General features: G+C 39.3%; 2 protein-coding genes across 3 annotated transcripts in view; both read right to left on the reverse strand.

Moving 5' to 3' along the window:
• The window catches only part of LOC126271960 (uncharacterized), a 60,430-nt gene extending 45,185 nt beyond the window's left edge, over positions 1-15,245 (reverse strand). The window contains exon 1 of the mRNA XM_049974411.1: positions 15,147-15,245. Coding sequence (XP_049830368.1) covers positions 15,147-15,245 — 99 coding nt within the window. The remainder of the gene's footprint in view (positions 1-15,146) is intronic.
• Positions 15,246-15,289: 44 nt separating this feature from the next.
• The window catches only part of LOC126271966 (sorting nexin-24-like), an 87,767-nt gene continuing 87,075 nt past the window's right edge, over positions 15,290-15,981 (reverse strand). For both annotated transcript variants that reach the window (XM_049974426.1, XM_049974427.1), the window contains exon 4: positions 15,290-15,440. In XM_049974426.1, the coding sequence (XP_049830383.1) occupies positions 15,290-15,440 (151 nt within the window). The remainder of the gene's footprint in view (positions 15,441-15,981) is intronic.

A 15,981-nucleotide genomic window follows, 5' to 3' on the forward strand; every position in this document is an offset into this window, starting at 1 on the left:
ATGGACTTAGTTTTGCAAGTCTTTGATGAATATTTAGTTTGAGTATTTTGCTACCATCCTTGTAACACACTCAACATAACTTGATTGCATTTGATAAGGGTATTTTCTGTATGTATTTTAGCTGATTATTGCAGGACCATTCCCCATTTATTTGAGATATCCTTTCTTGAATGAACATTATTCATCATAATTCTCTGTCATCTACATCAATTATATACATTAGAATAGAACCTTTTATTAAATTATTAATTTAACTTTTATTTTATATTTCTGTGTATTATATTAATTCACAATTCTAGCCAATGCGTAGACTATCTCAGACTATCGCCCCCCCCCCTCCCCCCCCCCCCCCTCCTTGTGAACCATGGTCCTTACCGTTGGTGGGGAGGCTTGCGTGCCTCAGCGATACAGATAGCCGTACCATAGGTACAACCACAACGGAGGGGTATCTGTTGAGAGGCCAGACAAACGTGTGGTTCCTGAAGAGGGGCAGCAGCCTTTTCAGTAGTTGCAGGGGCAACAGTCTGGATGATTGACTGATCTGGCCTTGCAACATTAACCAAAACGGCCTTGCTGTGCTGGTAATGTGAACGGCTGAAAGAAAGAGGAAACTATAGCCGTAGTTTTTCCTGAGGGCATGCAGCTTTACTGTATGGTTAAATGATTATGGCGTCGTCTTGGGTAAAATATTCCGGAGGTAAAACAGTCCTCCATTCGGATCTCCGGGCGGGGACTACTCAGGAGGATGTAGTTATCAGGAGAAAGAAAACTGGCGTTCTACGGATCGGAGGGTGGAATGTCAGATCCCTTAATCGAGCAGGTAGGCTAGAAAATTTAAAAAGGGAAATGGATAGGTTAAAGTTAGATATAGTGGGAATTAGTGAAGTTCGGTGGCAGGAGGAACAAGACTTTTGGTCAGGTGAGTACAGGATTATAAATACAAAATCAAATAGGGGTAATGCAGGAGTAGGTTTAATAATCCAGAATGAGATTTTCACTCTGCAGCAGAGTGTGCATTGCTATGAGACTTTCTGGCAGATTAAAACTGTGTGCCGGACCGAGACTCGAACTAGGGACCATTGCCTTTCGCGGGCAAGTGCTCTACCGAGTGAGCTACCCAAGCATGACTCACACCTCGTCCTCACAGATTTACTTCTGCCAGTACCTCGTCTGTGAGGACAGGGCATGAGTTGTGCTTGAGTAGCTCAGTCGGTAGAGCACTTGCCCCCGAAAGGCAAAGGTCCCGAGTTCGAGTCTTGGTCTGGCACACAGTTTTAATCTGCCAGGAAGTCTCATAGCAGCGCACACCCTGCTGCAGAGTGAAAATCTCATTCTGGAAACATCCCCCGAGCTGTGGCTAAGCCATGTCTCTGCAATGTCCTTTCTTTCGGGAGTGCTAGCTCTGCAAGGTTCGCAGGAGAGCTTCTGTAAAGTTTGGAAGGTAGGAGATGAGGTACAGGCAGAAAGATCTGAGTCAAAACAAGGCCCCGGGAGTAGACAACATTCCATTAGAACTACTGACGGCCTTGGGCGAGCCAGTCCTGACAAAACTCTGTATGGGACAGGCGAAATACCCTCAGACTTCAAGAAGAATACAACAACTCCAATCAGAAAGAAAGCAAGTGTTGACAGATGTGAAAATTACCGAACTATCAGTTTAATAAGCCACAGCTGAATATACTAACGCGAATTCTTTACAGACGAATGGAAAAACTAGTAGAAGCTGACCTCGGGGAAGACCAGTTTGGATTCCGTAGAAATATCGGAACACGTGAGGCAATACTGACCTTACGACTTATCTTAGAAGCTAGATTAAGGAAAGGCAAAACTATGTTTCTAGCTTTTGTAGACATAGAGAAAGTGTTTGACAATGTTGACTGGAATACTCTCTTTCAAATTCTGAAGGTGGCAGGGGTAAAATACAGGGAGCGAAACACTGTTTACAATTTGTACAGAAACCAGAAGGCAGTTTTAAGAGTCAAGGGACATGAAAGGGAAGCAGTGGTTGGTAAGGGAGTGAGACAGGGCTGTAGCCTTTCCCCGATGTTATTCAATCTCTATATTGAGCAAGCAGTGAAGGAAACATAAGAAAAATTCGGAGTAGGTATTAAAATCCATGGAGAAGTAATAAACACTTTGAGGTTTGCCGATGACATTGCAATTCTGTCAGAGACAGCAAAGGACTTGGAAGAACAGTTTAACGGAATGGACACTGTCTTGAAAGGAGGATATAAGATGAACATCAACAAAAGCAAAACGAGGATAATGGAATGTATTCGAATTAAGTCAGGTGATGCTGAGGGAATTAGATTAGAAAATGACACATTTAAAGTAGTAAAGGAGTTTTGCTATTTGAGGAGCAAAGTAACTGATGATGGTCGAAGTAGAGCGGATATAAAATGTAGACTGTCAATGGCAAAGAAAGCATTTCTGTAGAAGAGAAATTTGTTAACATTGAATATAGATTTAAGTGTCAGGAAGCCATTTCTGAAAGTATTTGTATGGAATGTAGCCATCTATGGAAGTGAAATATAGACGATAAATAGTTTGGATAAGAAGAGAATAGAAGCTTTCGAAATGTGGTGCTACAGAAGAATGCTGAAGATTAGATGGGTAGATAACATAACTAATGAGGAGGTATTGAACAGGACTGGGGCGAAGAGAAGTTTGTGGCACAACTTGACTAGAAGAAGGGATCGGTTGGTAGGACATGTTCCGAGGCATCAAGCGATCACCAATTTCGTATTGGAGGGCAGTGTGGAGGGTAAAAATCGTAGAGGAAGACCAAGAGATGAATACACTAAGCAGATTCAAAAGGATGTATGTTGCAGTAGGTACTGGGAGATGAAGAAGCTTGCACAGGATAGAGCAGCATGGAAAGCTGCATCAAACCAGCCTCAGGACTGAAGACAACAACAACAGTGTAGACTATTTGCCTGCAGGAACATAGGTAAAGTTTATCATCTGCACCAAATTAGTTAAGGAGCATGAAAGCAAATGTGGGCAGCTCTACCCTACGACTACAGTGAGCTAATCTTTTTAAATAGAGGCACGCATAGCCCAAGTATCTAAGGTACAAGTAATATTAGGCAAAGTTTGCTCATATGGGACACTGAAGAGCAGCTACACTCAGCAGTTTATGTTAAGTACTGTCGCAATTGGGAGCTCATCCGGAATATGAATCTAATTCATTTTGAATTGTGATTGTAGTGCTAACACTTTACAGTATTCTGTGAGCCAGGTCCAAAATCTACTGCATGATAGGCAGTTGTGTGAAAGCTCCAAGCATAAGATTTTGCAGCAATTATGTGTGCGATGATCTGTAGCAAAAGTTAGGCATGGGAAAGTTAGCTGTGAAACTTCAAGTAAGAAGGAGGAGGCTATGCAGAGGCAAGCTGAGTTTGAGTCTATAGTGACCAGCAGCAATGGAGACTTCAACGGCATGTGAGTAGCAATAGCGGCCACGGCAATGTGGGCCACTGCAGCGAAGTCGAGTTCACGTACAGCACCTGCATTTTCGGTAGGAGTAGTACAGCAGAAGCAGCCAGCATAACTCACAAGTGAAGGACTTGTACCATCAGTATTAATATGTGTAAAACCACAGGGTCATCATCAGTGACGGAACTTCCAGCAATTAAGCGATCACCCAGGATGTGTGGTTAAAATGATGTTAATGGGCCAGGTAGTCCAAAGTCTGGCACGGTGTTAGGTACCTCGATAAGGGCGGTATTAGTGGAGCAGATACTACGAAATCAGAGAAAGAAGATGTACCTGCAGATGGTTACATGGCATGGTTAAGGAAAATGCTGACAAATTTGAACTCTAAAATGGGGGTCTTGGGTAGGAACATAGGTACAGCAAAAAACAGAGATAGGTGCAGTAGAGACAAGTGTTGCAGAAACAGTAAAAGCAGATGTGAAGAAAATTAAATCAGATATAGAAGGCATGATTGATTCAAAATCAGAAGCTATAAGGGATGATGCAGACAAAATTTCTGAGAAGGTTGGCCCTATAGAAAAAGATTTTGGGGATAAGTTGAAAAAGACACATTACGAGCTGGGTGGCAAAGTTAAGAAGCAAAATCCACTTGAAGTGACCAGTAAGTCAATTAACAATTTGTCTGATATAGTGTAGGAAAGAGGTAATGAAAGAGAGACAGCAGTTGGAAGCAGAGATTTATAATGAAGATGTGCGGCATGAACAGCAGTTTAATGACAAGAGGGCAAAATTAAATTCTTAAACAGTGAATCCGCCTACTACTGTGATAGTTGTTACATGGGACAATTAAAATACCATCCAGGTGCTTGCTGTGTGGTTTTGTGATAGTGTTGGAAGTGGCAAAGATTAAGTTTGTGCATTGCCCTCAAGATGTCTTTTAGCAATCATGGAAAGACATCTTGAGGGCAATGCACAATCATGGGCAAATTTAATAAATGCTTTATACACTACCTATGAAGAGTTTGAGAATTGATTCCTGAACAAATTCTGGAGTGAAGCGAAAGAAACGCGTCTTCAGAATGAGTTCCTACATGGCTCAAGTTTCAAACAAGAAAGTGGGTCGCTGCGGGGATTTTTGCGCATAGGAACTAGCTAATTTGATGAATATAAATCGTCCAATGGAAGTGTTGACAGAGATTATGATGCTCAAGAGATGCTTGCCAAAATATTTACAATTGGATTTTGTCCCCAGTCTGACAAATTCCATTGATGAATTTTTAGGTTTAGTTTAGGTTTAGGCGCTGAAACTCAAAACACACAGTGGGAACAGTAGACAACGAAATGGGTTCCTGAATAGGAACAAAATTAATATTCACAATAATTATAATAATCATAACAGAAATTATTATCAACGTAATAAAAATTTTCAAGGGGGAAATGGAAACTGGAACTTTTGTAAATGAAACCAAAACTTGGAATTAAGATTTGAGGGGCAGGAGCCTCATGAAATTCAACATTAGAATAAGAGGTCTGAAAACTAGAGGTCACCGCATCTCATGCTAGCAAAATAAACCAGCATTGAAAGGGATGTTATTTCAAAATTATGTCAGTGTTGAAAATTCGGCAAGGAAGTCACAAATGTTGGAAATGAAGGTTAAAACAAGTAAGAATAAAATTGGAAATAATTTTATGCAGCACAACTGTAAAGAGGGCACAAAAAGGTTTTAAATATGTAGAGAAATTTGATAATGAGGATATGGGACTGAAAAATTTATTTTGTGAAAGGAAAATGAATGTTGGAAGGAATGTGTAATTGGTGGAAAATTCTATACTCAGAAGAGAGGCTGAGGTCAATCTGGTGTCGATTAGCCTGTCAATGAGAGAGCACCGTGTGTTCCTGCTGCAAGTAAGGCAAGTACACCATTCATTTACTACATATCGTTACGTACGAGTTTCAAACAGGAGCGAGTTCAGAAATGGACAGGCACTGTGATTGCTGTGTACAGATGCGAGCTGAGTTGGTGATCCTTTGCTCACAGCTGCAGGCAGTGCTGGCTTCCATCACACAGCTTGAGACTGCTGCCAAGGGGCATCACCATAGGGATGCAAGGAAGTCTAGCACGACACATGTGTCCCCCAATCGATCCACTGCTGTGGCCGCCCCGGTTACTGCCTACACTGAGATTGACCCCTCACCTGTGGTCGAGTGAGAGATCATGTCAAAGTCTGGCAAGCAGTGACAGACTTTCCGTGGGGCTGATCATACGGCCTGCCCAGTTCATTTGACGAAGATATAATCGTCCACCCTGTTCCAGATGAAGCTTCTCGGCCTGCAAGGTCTGGGCATTCATAGAGGGTGGGTTTGCTGGTAGTTGGGAGCTCCTTAGGAACATGGCTGCCAAGGAGGGGAAGGAAGCCAGTGTGCATTCCGTGTGCAAACCGGGGGAGGGGGGGGGGGGTCATTCCAGATGTGGAAAGGGTGCTTCTGGATGCCATGAGGTGAACAGGGTGCAGCCAACTGCAGATGGTAGCCCATGTCGGTGCCAATGACATGTCTCTCTTTGGATCGGAGGAGATTCTTTCTGGCTTCGGGCGGCTAGCAGAAATTGTAAAGACTGCCAGTGTTGCTTGCGAGATTAAGGCGGAGCTCACAATCTGCAGCATTGTCGACATAACTGACTGTGGTGCTTTGGTGCAGAGCCGAGTGGAGGGTCTGAATCAGAGGTTCAGGTGGTTCTGTGACTGTGTAGGATTCAGCTTCCTTGATTTGCATCATCAGGTGCTGGGTTTCCAGGTTCCGCTTAATAGGCCAGGAGTCCACTACACACAGGAAGTAGCTACATGGGTAGTGGGTGCTGTGTGGAAGGGACTGGGCAGTTTTATAGGTTATAGAAATCTCTGGAAGCCACAGAAAGAGTGTCCGTCTAAAAGGGGGAAGGTAAAACACAGTAAGGTAGTTGTAGAAACGATTGATATTGTATTTGTAAACTGTCGTAGCTGTGTTGGGAAAGAACCAGAGCTCCAAGCCCTAATAGAAAGCACTGAAGCTCAAATAGTTGTAGGTACAGAGAGCTGACTAAAGCTGGAAATAAGTTCAGCCGAAATTTTTTCAGACTATCAGTGTTCAGAAAGGATAGATTAAATACAGTTGGGGGTGGAGTATTTATTGCTGTCAGAAGCCCGAGCCCCGACTCAGAAGATATACTTGCCGAACAGTTCAAAGAAAATTTGAGTCTCATTTCAAATAGGTACCCCACTCACACAATTATAGTCAGTGGCAACTTCAATCTACCCTCGATATTCTGGAAGAATTGTATGTTTAAAGCCGGTGGCAGGCATAAAACATCATCCAAAATTGTACTGAATGCTATCTCAGAAAATTATTTTGAACAATTAGTTCATGAGCCTAATCTAAGCATAAATGGTTGCAAAAGCATACTTGACCTCTTAGCAACAAATAATCCTGGACACACAGGGAGTACCATGACGAATACAGGCATTAACGACCACAAGTCAGTTGCTGCTGGGCTGAATACCGTAACACCCGCAACCATCAAAGTGAAATGCAAAGTACATCTATTTAAAAAAAGCTGATAAAAAGGCTCTTAACACATTTTAAAGAGACAGTCTCCACTCCTGATCTGATCACATAAGCGTAGTAAAGATGTGGAATGATCTCAAACAGTGGGCAGATATATAAAACATAAATTAATAAGTGATGGTACTGATCCCTCATGGAAGACTAAATGGGCCAGATCACTGTTGCAGAAGCAATGAAAAACGCATGCCAAATTTAAAACAATGCAAAATCCCGAAGATTGGAAAAGTTTAGCAAATATCGAAATATAGCGTGTGCTTCAATGCGAGGTGCTTTTAATAATTTCCACAACGAAACTCTGACTCTGGTAGAAAACCCAAAGAGATTTGGGGCATATATAAAGCACACCAGTGGTAAGATGCAATCAATACCTTCACTGCGTGATAACAATGGTGAAGTCACTGATGACAGTGCCACCAAAGCAAAGTTATTAAACACTGTTTTCCGAAAGTCCTTCACCAAAGATGAAAAATAAATATTCCCAAATTCCTATCAAGAACAACTGTGAAGATGAGAAACACAGAAGTGGATATCCTCAGTGTAATAAAGGCAAGGCTTCCAGTCCAGATGGTATACCAATCAGGTTCCTTTCAGAGTATGCAGATGCAATAGCTCCATATTTAGCAATTATATACAACCGCTTGCTCACAGAAAGTTCTGTACCTAAAAACTGGAAAGTTGCTCTAGTCACATCAATACCCAAAAAGGGAAATAGGAGTAATCCGCTGAATTACAGGCCCATATCACTAATGTCGATTTGCAGTAGTGTTTTGAAACATATACTGTACTCTAACATTATTAAGTACCTCGAAGGAAATGATTTCTTGACACATAGTCAGAACGGATTCAGAAAATATCGTTCTTGCGGAACACAACTAGCTCTTTACATTCATGAAGTAATGAGTGCTATCGACAGTGGATGTCAAATTGACTCCATATTTTTAAATTTTCAGAAGGTTTTCGAAACTGTTCCTCACAAGCGTTCCAAACTGTGTGCCTACGGAATATCACATCAGTTGTGCGACTGGATTCATGATTTCGTCAGAAAGGCCACAGTTCGTAGTAAATAGACAGAAAGTCATCGAGTCAAACAGAAGTAATATCCAGCGTTCCCCAATAAGTGTTATAGGCCCTCTATTGTTCCTGATCTATGTTAACGACATAGACGATCTGAGTACCCCTCTTAGATTATTTGCAGATGATGCTGTCATTTACTGACATGTAAAGTCATCAGATGACCAAAATGAATTCAAAATGATTTACATTAGATATCTGTATGGTGCAAAATGTGGCAATAGAACCTGAATAAAGAAAAGTGTGGAGTTATTCACATGAGTGCTAAAAGAAATCCACTAAATTTCGATTACGCGATAAGTCATGCAAATCTGAAGGCTGTAAATTCAACTAAATACTTAGGGATTACTATTACAAATAACCTAAGTTGGAACGATCACATAGATAATGTTGTGGGTAAAGCAAACCAAAGACTAGGATTCATTGGCAGAACACTTAAAAGGTGCAACAGATCTGCTAAAGAGACTGCTTACACTACACTTGTCTGCTCTATTCTGAAGTATTGCTGTGTGGTGTGGGATACGTATCAGGTGGGACTGACGGATGATACTGAAAAAGTTCAAAGTAGGGCGCTCATTTTGTATCATCGCGAAGTAGGAGAGATATTGCCACAGATATGATACATGAATTGGAGTGGCAATCATTAAAACAAAGGTGTTTTTCTTTGTGATGGGATCTTCTCATGAAATTTCAATCACCTGTTTTTTCCGCCGATCGCGAAAACATTCTGTTGGCCCTCACCTACATAGGGAGAAATGATCATCATGATAAAATAAGAGAAATCATGGCTCGCACCGAAAAATTTAAGTGCTCTTTTTTCCCGTGCTCCATTTGAGAGTGGAATGGTAGAGAGACAGCTTGAAGGTGATTCACTGAACCCTCTGCCAGGCACTTCATTGTGAATAGCAGAGTAATCATGTAGATGTTGACGTAATCACATCGATGTACATGAATTTGGTGGAGGTGGACAGTACGACAAATTCTAATGAGGCACTAGTCGGTAGCAACAATCATAGTAATGTAGGTGAAAGTAATATATATAATATTGTATTGGAGGAAGTAGATGAAGCTATGTGTGAAAGGGGCGAAGCTGAAGTCTCCTCAGCTGGAGATTAATTTTGTGGGGTATCAACGGTGGTATGCGAAAGTATTGGTGAGGGTGGTGTATCAATAGTCTCATCAGCTAGTGGTGAATTTAATTATGGATCGGCAAATGTGTGCGATTTATTGTTAATGGGAGGTGAAGGAGACATTTTAGGTGCTGAAGTTGCGAAGGTTCAAGCTACTGCATTTGATACCTCGGAACGAGGAGTTTATGCATTAATTTCTATTGATGGAAGTGAACCTGTGGCTCTTGATGAAAACATGAATTTTAAGTGTATGTTGAAAGATGAACATGTAACTGTGTCAGATAGTGTGTTAAAGCATGAGGTGACAGAGGCGTCTGACGGGAGAAAAAATGAGGAGGAGACAGAGATCCAAGTTTGGCATAGTTCATGTGTACTGTGAATTCTAATGTGGAGCTATGCAATAATGGCAGTTTATATGGTGTACAGGCAGAGGTTGAGAGCATTATTCATGGTGGCTTCCATACTATATTGGCAGATGTAATGGATTTTTTATTAAAGTAAAGAACCTTATGAGTTGTCATTGGATGTTAATAGAGTTGACTGTGATGAAGTTTGCAGTGATTCGATGGAAATGGGTGAGGATTTTTTTAAGAGAGATGAAGTTTTATGTTGTGTGGTTAGTTGCGAGAATGTTGCAGCTACTGATATCACTACTTCAGAGAAAGGGAACAGTATATTTTACGCTTACAAGGATGATAAAATGACAGGTTTTGAGGGTGATTTAAATCCTAAAGATGAGCTGGAGATAGATTAGAAAAATCCAGGAATGGATAATGGTGCTGATAGTTGCTCTGAAATTACAATGTGTACTATAATGGAAGAAAAAGGAAGGGTCACTGAAAATGATCTTTTGAGGCAGCAGTGTTTAGAGAGGGGTGAAATTAAAAATGTGCAGTCTTTAAATGAAGTGATCAATTTTGAAGAAGAAAGGAAGTGTGTGACTCAAAATTAACAATGGTGTTTCAGAGGTAGTCACAAATGTCGTTGGTTCATTGAAAAAGAGGTCTCGAATTTGAGCAAGTCAAAAAATGTAAAAAAGTGAGATTCAGACTATACATAAAATGACAAGACAAATTCTTACATGCCGAGTTGACCAGTTGATCAAAAAACATGGCCTTGTATTGATATAAGTGCATGTATATAAATGTAATTTTGTGTTTAGCATGTAAGAATTTTAGGGTTTATACAGCTTGCATAAAGAGTGAATTTGGTGGATTTAATATGTATGTAATAAAGTACAGAAGCACAATTTAGTGCAAAGAGAGTGTCTATGTTGGTCGCACAAATCTTGGTGCATGATGTTCAGAAGGACAAAATTAATTTCATTTTTCATGTAAGAGTAATGTAAACTGTATTGTATGTAACATCTGTGGTAGAAATTACAAGGAGTTCTTTAAATATGTTACACATAGCTTTTTGAATGGGTCTTTCGTGTGATATGTGTAATTTATTCGTAATTATTGTTCGCACAAAATTTGGTGCATGCATTAAAATTTAACTGCTTGTGGGAGTAGTAAATGTGTTTAGGTGCAATGTAAAAGTAAAGTTTTGGGGTATATTCAATGGGTTAATTCTGTGATGTATGTTATTTTGAAAGGGTTTTGGATAGATTTGTATGTGAAATTTTCGGGACAACTTCATAATATGTTTAAGAGAATAATTTTATGGATAAGTATTTTATTATGCAAATAGGGTATTGATGAATTTACAGAGCTGTTTAGCTGCTGAGAAAAGGAGAGCTAAATGGGTGATTTCTGTGCAGGGTAATATTAGTTCTAAAGTTTCTAATTAGATATGGTAAAGTTGCAGAGAAATGATAAAATGTTAGTTGATTCATGATGTTGAAAAAATTTCATAGCATGAAGGATGTGTTTTCTAGTGGGAACATTAACAGAGTGTTTGAAGTGTCTAACTAAAGCAAATGTGTTTTTCCCATCATGCGCTGCTGTTCGCAGTCTGGCTTCAGCTGCCAGAGACTGTGGTCATGTGTGTATAAGCTGCATTTGCATGATTTGTGTGTGTGTGTGTGTGTGTGTGTGTGTGTGTGTGTGTGTGTGTGTTCTGTTTTTGACAAAGGCCTTGTTGCCAAGTGCTCACTTTCCTGTAGTCTTTTTGTTGTGTCTATCTGCAACTCAGCATCACTGCTACATGGTGAGTCACGACTACCCTTTTCATAATATTGTTAGAGTCCAATAAAATGCAAGTTTACAAAAGAGTTCTGCCAACATTAAAATGTACAGTTGTCTCAGAGAAGTAAAAATCAAAACTGGATGGCAATTAACACAAAAAATATGAAAGCAAATTTTACAAGTTTACCGCATTAATTTCCTCAAAGCTTTACTACTAAAAGGGTAGCAAAAATTAGGGGACAGAGGACACAAATAGGTGTACAGAATTTCATTAAGGTACTCCTCATTGCTTCTTACAGGTATACACATCTGTTAATTATACAAGGAAAATCCGAAAACTACCTCCAATTATTCAGAGGTTGATAAATGCTTGCATGAATATTAATCTGTGGAATTCTTTGCTTCAGGAAGTTCATTCACTAATTCATTGCACCAATTATCTTAGTGACTATCAGAGTGGGGATAGGTGCACCCTAGTGCTCACACGAGTTTTACAAAAATGGTTCAAATGGCTATGGGACTTAACATCTGAGGTCATCAGTCCCCCATAACTTAGAACTACTTAAACCTAACTAACCTAAGGACATCACACACATCCATGCCCGAGGCAGGATTCGAACCTGCGACCGTAGCGGTCGCACAGTTCCAGACCGAGTTTTACAGAGCAAGTGTCACAACTTTGATACAAATATTTCTACTGACTTTCATAATTAATCTTTCAGTCTGCAGGGGAGTGTGTGCCGATTTGAAATTCTCTCTTAGGTTAATACTGTTTCCTGCATCCTGCACTAGCACTCTAGAAAGGAACCTTTGTCTTTGAAGAGAAATGCTTTCACCACCTGAGCATGTGCTCTCAGAGCAATTCTGCTAGTACTTTCCTTCTACTTTCCAAACTTCACAAAAGCTCCCCTTCAAAACTTGCAAGACTAGCACTCCAGGAGGAAAAGATATTGCAAAGAAATGGCTTAGCAATAGCTCAGGGTATTGTTTCCAGAATGATTTTTCGTTCTCCAGCAGAGTGTACGCCATTTTGAAACTTCCTGCTGTACTAAACCTGTGTGCCAGACAGGACTGTAACGTGGCAACTTGAATTTTGTAGGCAATGGCTTGGTCGCAATCAGCATATTTCAAAATAATGCACATTCTGCTGCAAACAGAGATTCATTCTGGAAACAATTCCTAGGCTCTGTGTAAGTCATTTCTTCACAAATTAAAGTCATCTCAATCTTTACTGAGAATTATCAGGCATTGACTTTTTTTTCTTTTTTCAACCTATATATGTATTTTCTTGTTTTGTTCATTACTCAGTGTCTGATTACCTTCTTCATAACAAATGTGGGAAAACTGACTAGCTATTGATATTTGAGCTATTCAATGCCCTAATATTAAAAGCTAGCTGCTACTTTCAAAAGTAGTAGTGTTACTGATACATGTGACTGGAAGAGATCTGAATTTACATAAAAAACTTATGAACTCAATTTGAGCTCAGATTCAGATGTAGCCGCATAGGAAGGTATTTGTGATAACCATATTTTATGGACTATAAGAGACTTTTTTCTTCGAAAAATTGCCTCCAAAATTCAGACTTGAAATTAATGTAAAAATGTGTCTGATTTTAAATTCCCACCAGACTTAAAAATGGATATATATTCAATCCTGCGAGAAACCCATATTTATCTGGCAACAATGGATTCAACTGGCAGCAGCAGTGTGCCATTGTGATCAATTTTGAGTTTTGGAGATTCATAAGCTTGCTAACACTGTCTCCCTGCTGTTCTGCCTTCACAAACCCAGAACACTGCCTCATCTATGATGCGTCATTGCAGTCTATAGTGTCAGTGAATTTTAACTGAAAGAGAATTATATTATCAGCAACAGTACAATATTTTTGTTAGTAGTTAGTTTCATAATGGAAAAACATAAAGAGTATTCAAAAGATGCGACCTATAAATTGAAAGTAATAGCATATGCAAAAGAACATGGAAACAGTGCAGCTGAACGACTTTTCGGCCCTCCAAAAAAAAATTTGCTATTGGCGGGCTAGTAAAGAAGAATGGAGAAAAAATTAGGAAGACTAACTGTGCATATAGAGAACCTTGGAATTAATATAAAAATGATTCAAATACACACTTGCGAGCTAGCACTACAGTGGAGCTTTCAGGGTGAGGTTCGTGGGTGCAACAGGTTTGTAAAGCATCATGGACTCGGAGTGTGAGCCAAAACCAAAATCTCTAAGAAAATGCCAAAAGAATATGAAGAGAAAATATTATCTTTCCATCACTTTATTATTCAATATCAAATGCCAACCCGTGTGGAACTTCAAATTGCAACCTCGTAGTGTCTCAATAAATAAACCATTTAAAATATGTATTAGAGAGGAACGGAGCAAATGGATAATGGATGAAACCCAATATGAATTCACTCCACAGGGAGCTTTAAAATGACCTACAATCAAACAAGTGTGTCAGTGGATAAAAATGTTATGATCTAGGGTGAGAGAAGGCATTATTGTTAAATATTTCAAGAAGTGTGGCATAAATAACACTTGACGACAGTGAAGACCATCTCATATACGAAGAGGACAACGATGACAATTTTCAGGGATTTCAAAGATCAGTTCAGTTTTATAAACTAAGATTTTTTTAGCCTGTCTTTGCAATCTAATAATAAAATTGGTAAAAATGATATTTTAAAAAGTGCTAAAAACTAAGGTGCGCCTTATAGTTTGTAGTGTCTTTTAGTGTAAAATATGGTACAACAAATTTAGGAAACAAAGCCACAATTATGTTTGTATAAACAGAAATAAATGTAGTGTATACTAAGATGAGTATTGCAGCAGTTTGTGCATTTAGATAAATGACTTTCTCCATAGAAGATATGATGTGAGCAAGATGAAATAAGCAGGTCTTCAGCAACTAAATGAGACAAAGAAAATCTGCACCTGGTGTAATACTCACTATTCATTAATCCTCTAACTATTCACAAACAGTTACTTGATGATTCTGTTCAGGTCCCATTCAAAATGGCCATGCTACCACTCATGCTTTCATAGTGTTTTCAGCCCAACCCATCTGATATGAATGCAAGTAACCAGCTTTCAGGTTTTCGTCACTCATACAACCTACTTCATGACACTATTTCCTCACTGTGGCCTGTTCTCTATGTAGCACTAAGCCCTTAATTTGCTTGTGTTACAAAATGCTCAAGATCTAATACAATAATGGCACAACTAAAAGAAAATTACAAGGAAAAAATCTAAAAGCTATGGATACACTGATATAACACCTGAGGAAATTTGTACGTGTCCAGTTTTTTAGAAAGTGGACACTGAAAATTGGTGCAGGGCTCTCTGAAGTCTAGGGAACATTCCAAAGTGACTAAATCCATACTGCAGCATCAGGGACTGTGGAGCTGACGGGCTGGATACAGACAGACTGATATACCATATAGTTATATTTCCTTTCCGTATTAGCTTTGTAGGTGAGGTACTGTTCCAGACAAGCTGAATGTAATATGATGTCAGCTAAGTATTATACTGAAGTTATGATAAATATTTCATGCGAAACGTAACAAACTCAAATGTCACCTAGTGCAATTCTTACAGATAAAGATCACTTGCTGCAGAGGAATATAAAGTTTCTTTCTTACAATAAATTGACAAAAATACTTTTGTGGATATGATTATGATAACAACATGAACATCCATACTACAGGAAAGATGCCTGCGTTACCAATGCTAAGACAAAATTGTTAAAGACAAAAAAATGTGTTTCTTACCTTTATAACACCCAAAGGTTTGCGCAACAAATATGTTGAAGCATACACAAGCCATACACCTCCAAATACCAACCACTGCATGCGTCTAATAAGTGACATTTTTCTGCAGGTGGCTTGACAATTATTTCAAATAGTTATTCCACCTACTCGTTTTTGCCATATAGTGCTTGGAAAACACCTTGAATTATAATATCAGATGATGCATCATCTCCAACATGCTCCAAGAAAGGGTCTGCCTTGAAATAGAAGACTGGTTGGTGATCAATGCTCTTATCTTCAATGTTCTCTGAAGACCTGGGGAAAAAATATTAATTTTCACTGTGTTAGATATAACCTCTGCAATTGCTGAGATCACAGAGGACAGTCACAAAAAGAAAACAGATCTACAAACAGCTGACTTTCATAAAGCCTCCCTTTTGAGGAATAGACTGATAAAAATAGGCAAAAATCGAAAGAATGATAAGCTTATCCAGTCATGACTTAATTGTTACATAACAAAAATTCATTTTTACCACAATGTTTTATCAAAAGCAAACCACTTTAAAAAGATTGATTCTCTATCTTCACACGTTTGACTGTGACAATTATAGTCACATTCCAAAGGATGTGTTAAGCCAACAATCATACATGTGCATGTAACTCTCTGCTTGTGACTTATCCTGTGCTGTGTTTGTGTGAACACTTGCAGTTTCCAACACACTGTCAACATAGATGACATAAGGTTATGCACATGTAAGAACATTAAACTATGTATTAGGCTAGGCCTGGGCAAGATTTGGATGCTTCATGCATCCTTTGTGCCCCAGGAGCACAGCCACATTTGACCAATACTTTG

The sequence above is a fragment of the Schistocerca gregaria genome, chromosome 5 (assembly GCF_023897955.1).
Source record: "Schistocerca gregaria isolate iqSchGreg1 chromosome 5, iqSchGreg1.2, whole genome shotgun sequence".
Classification (NCBI taxonomy): domain Eukaryota; kingdom Metazoa; phylum Arthropoda; class Insecta; order Orthoptera; family Acrididae; genus Schistocerca; species Schistocerca gregaria.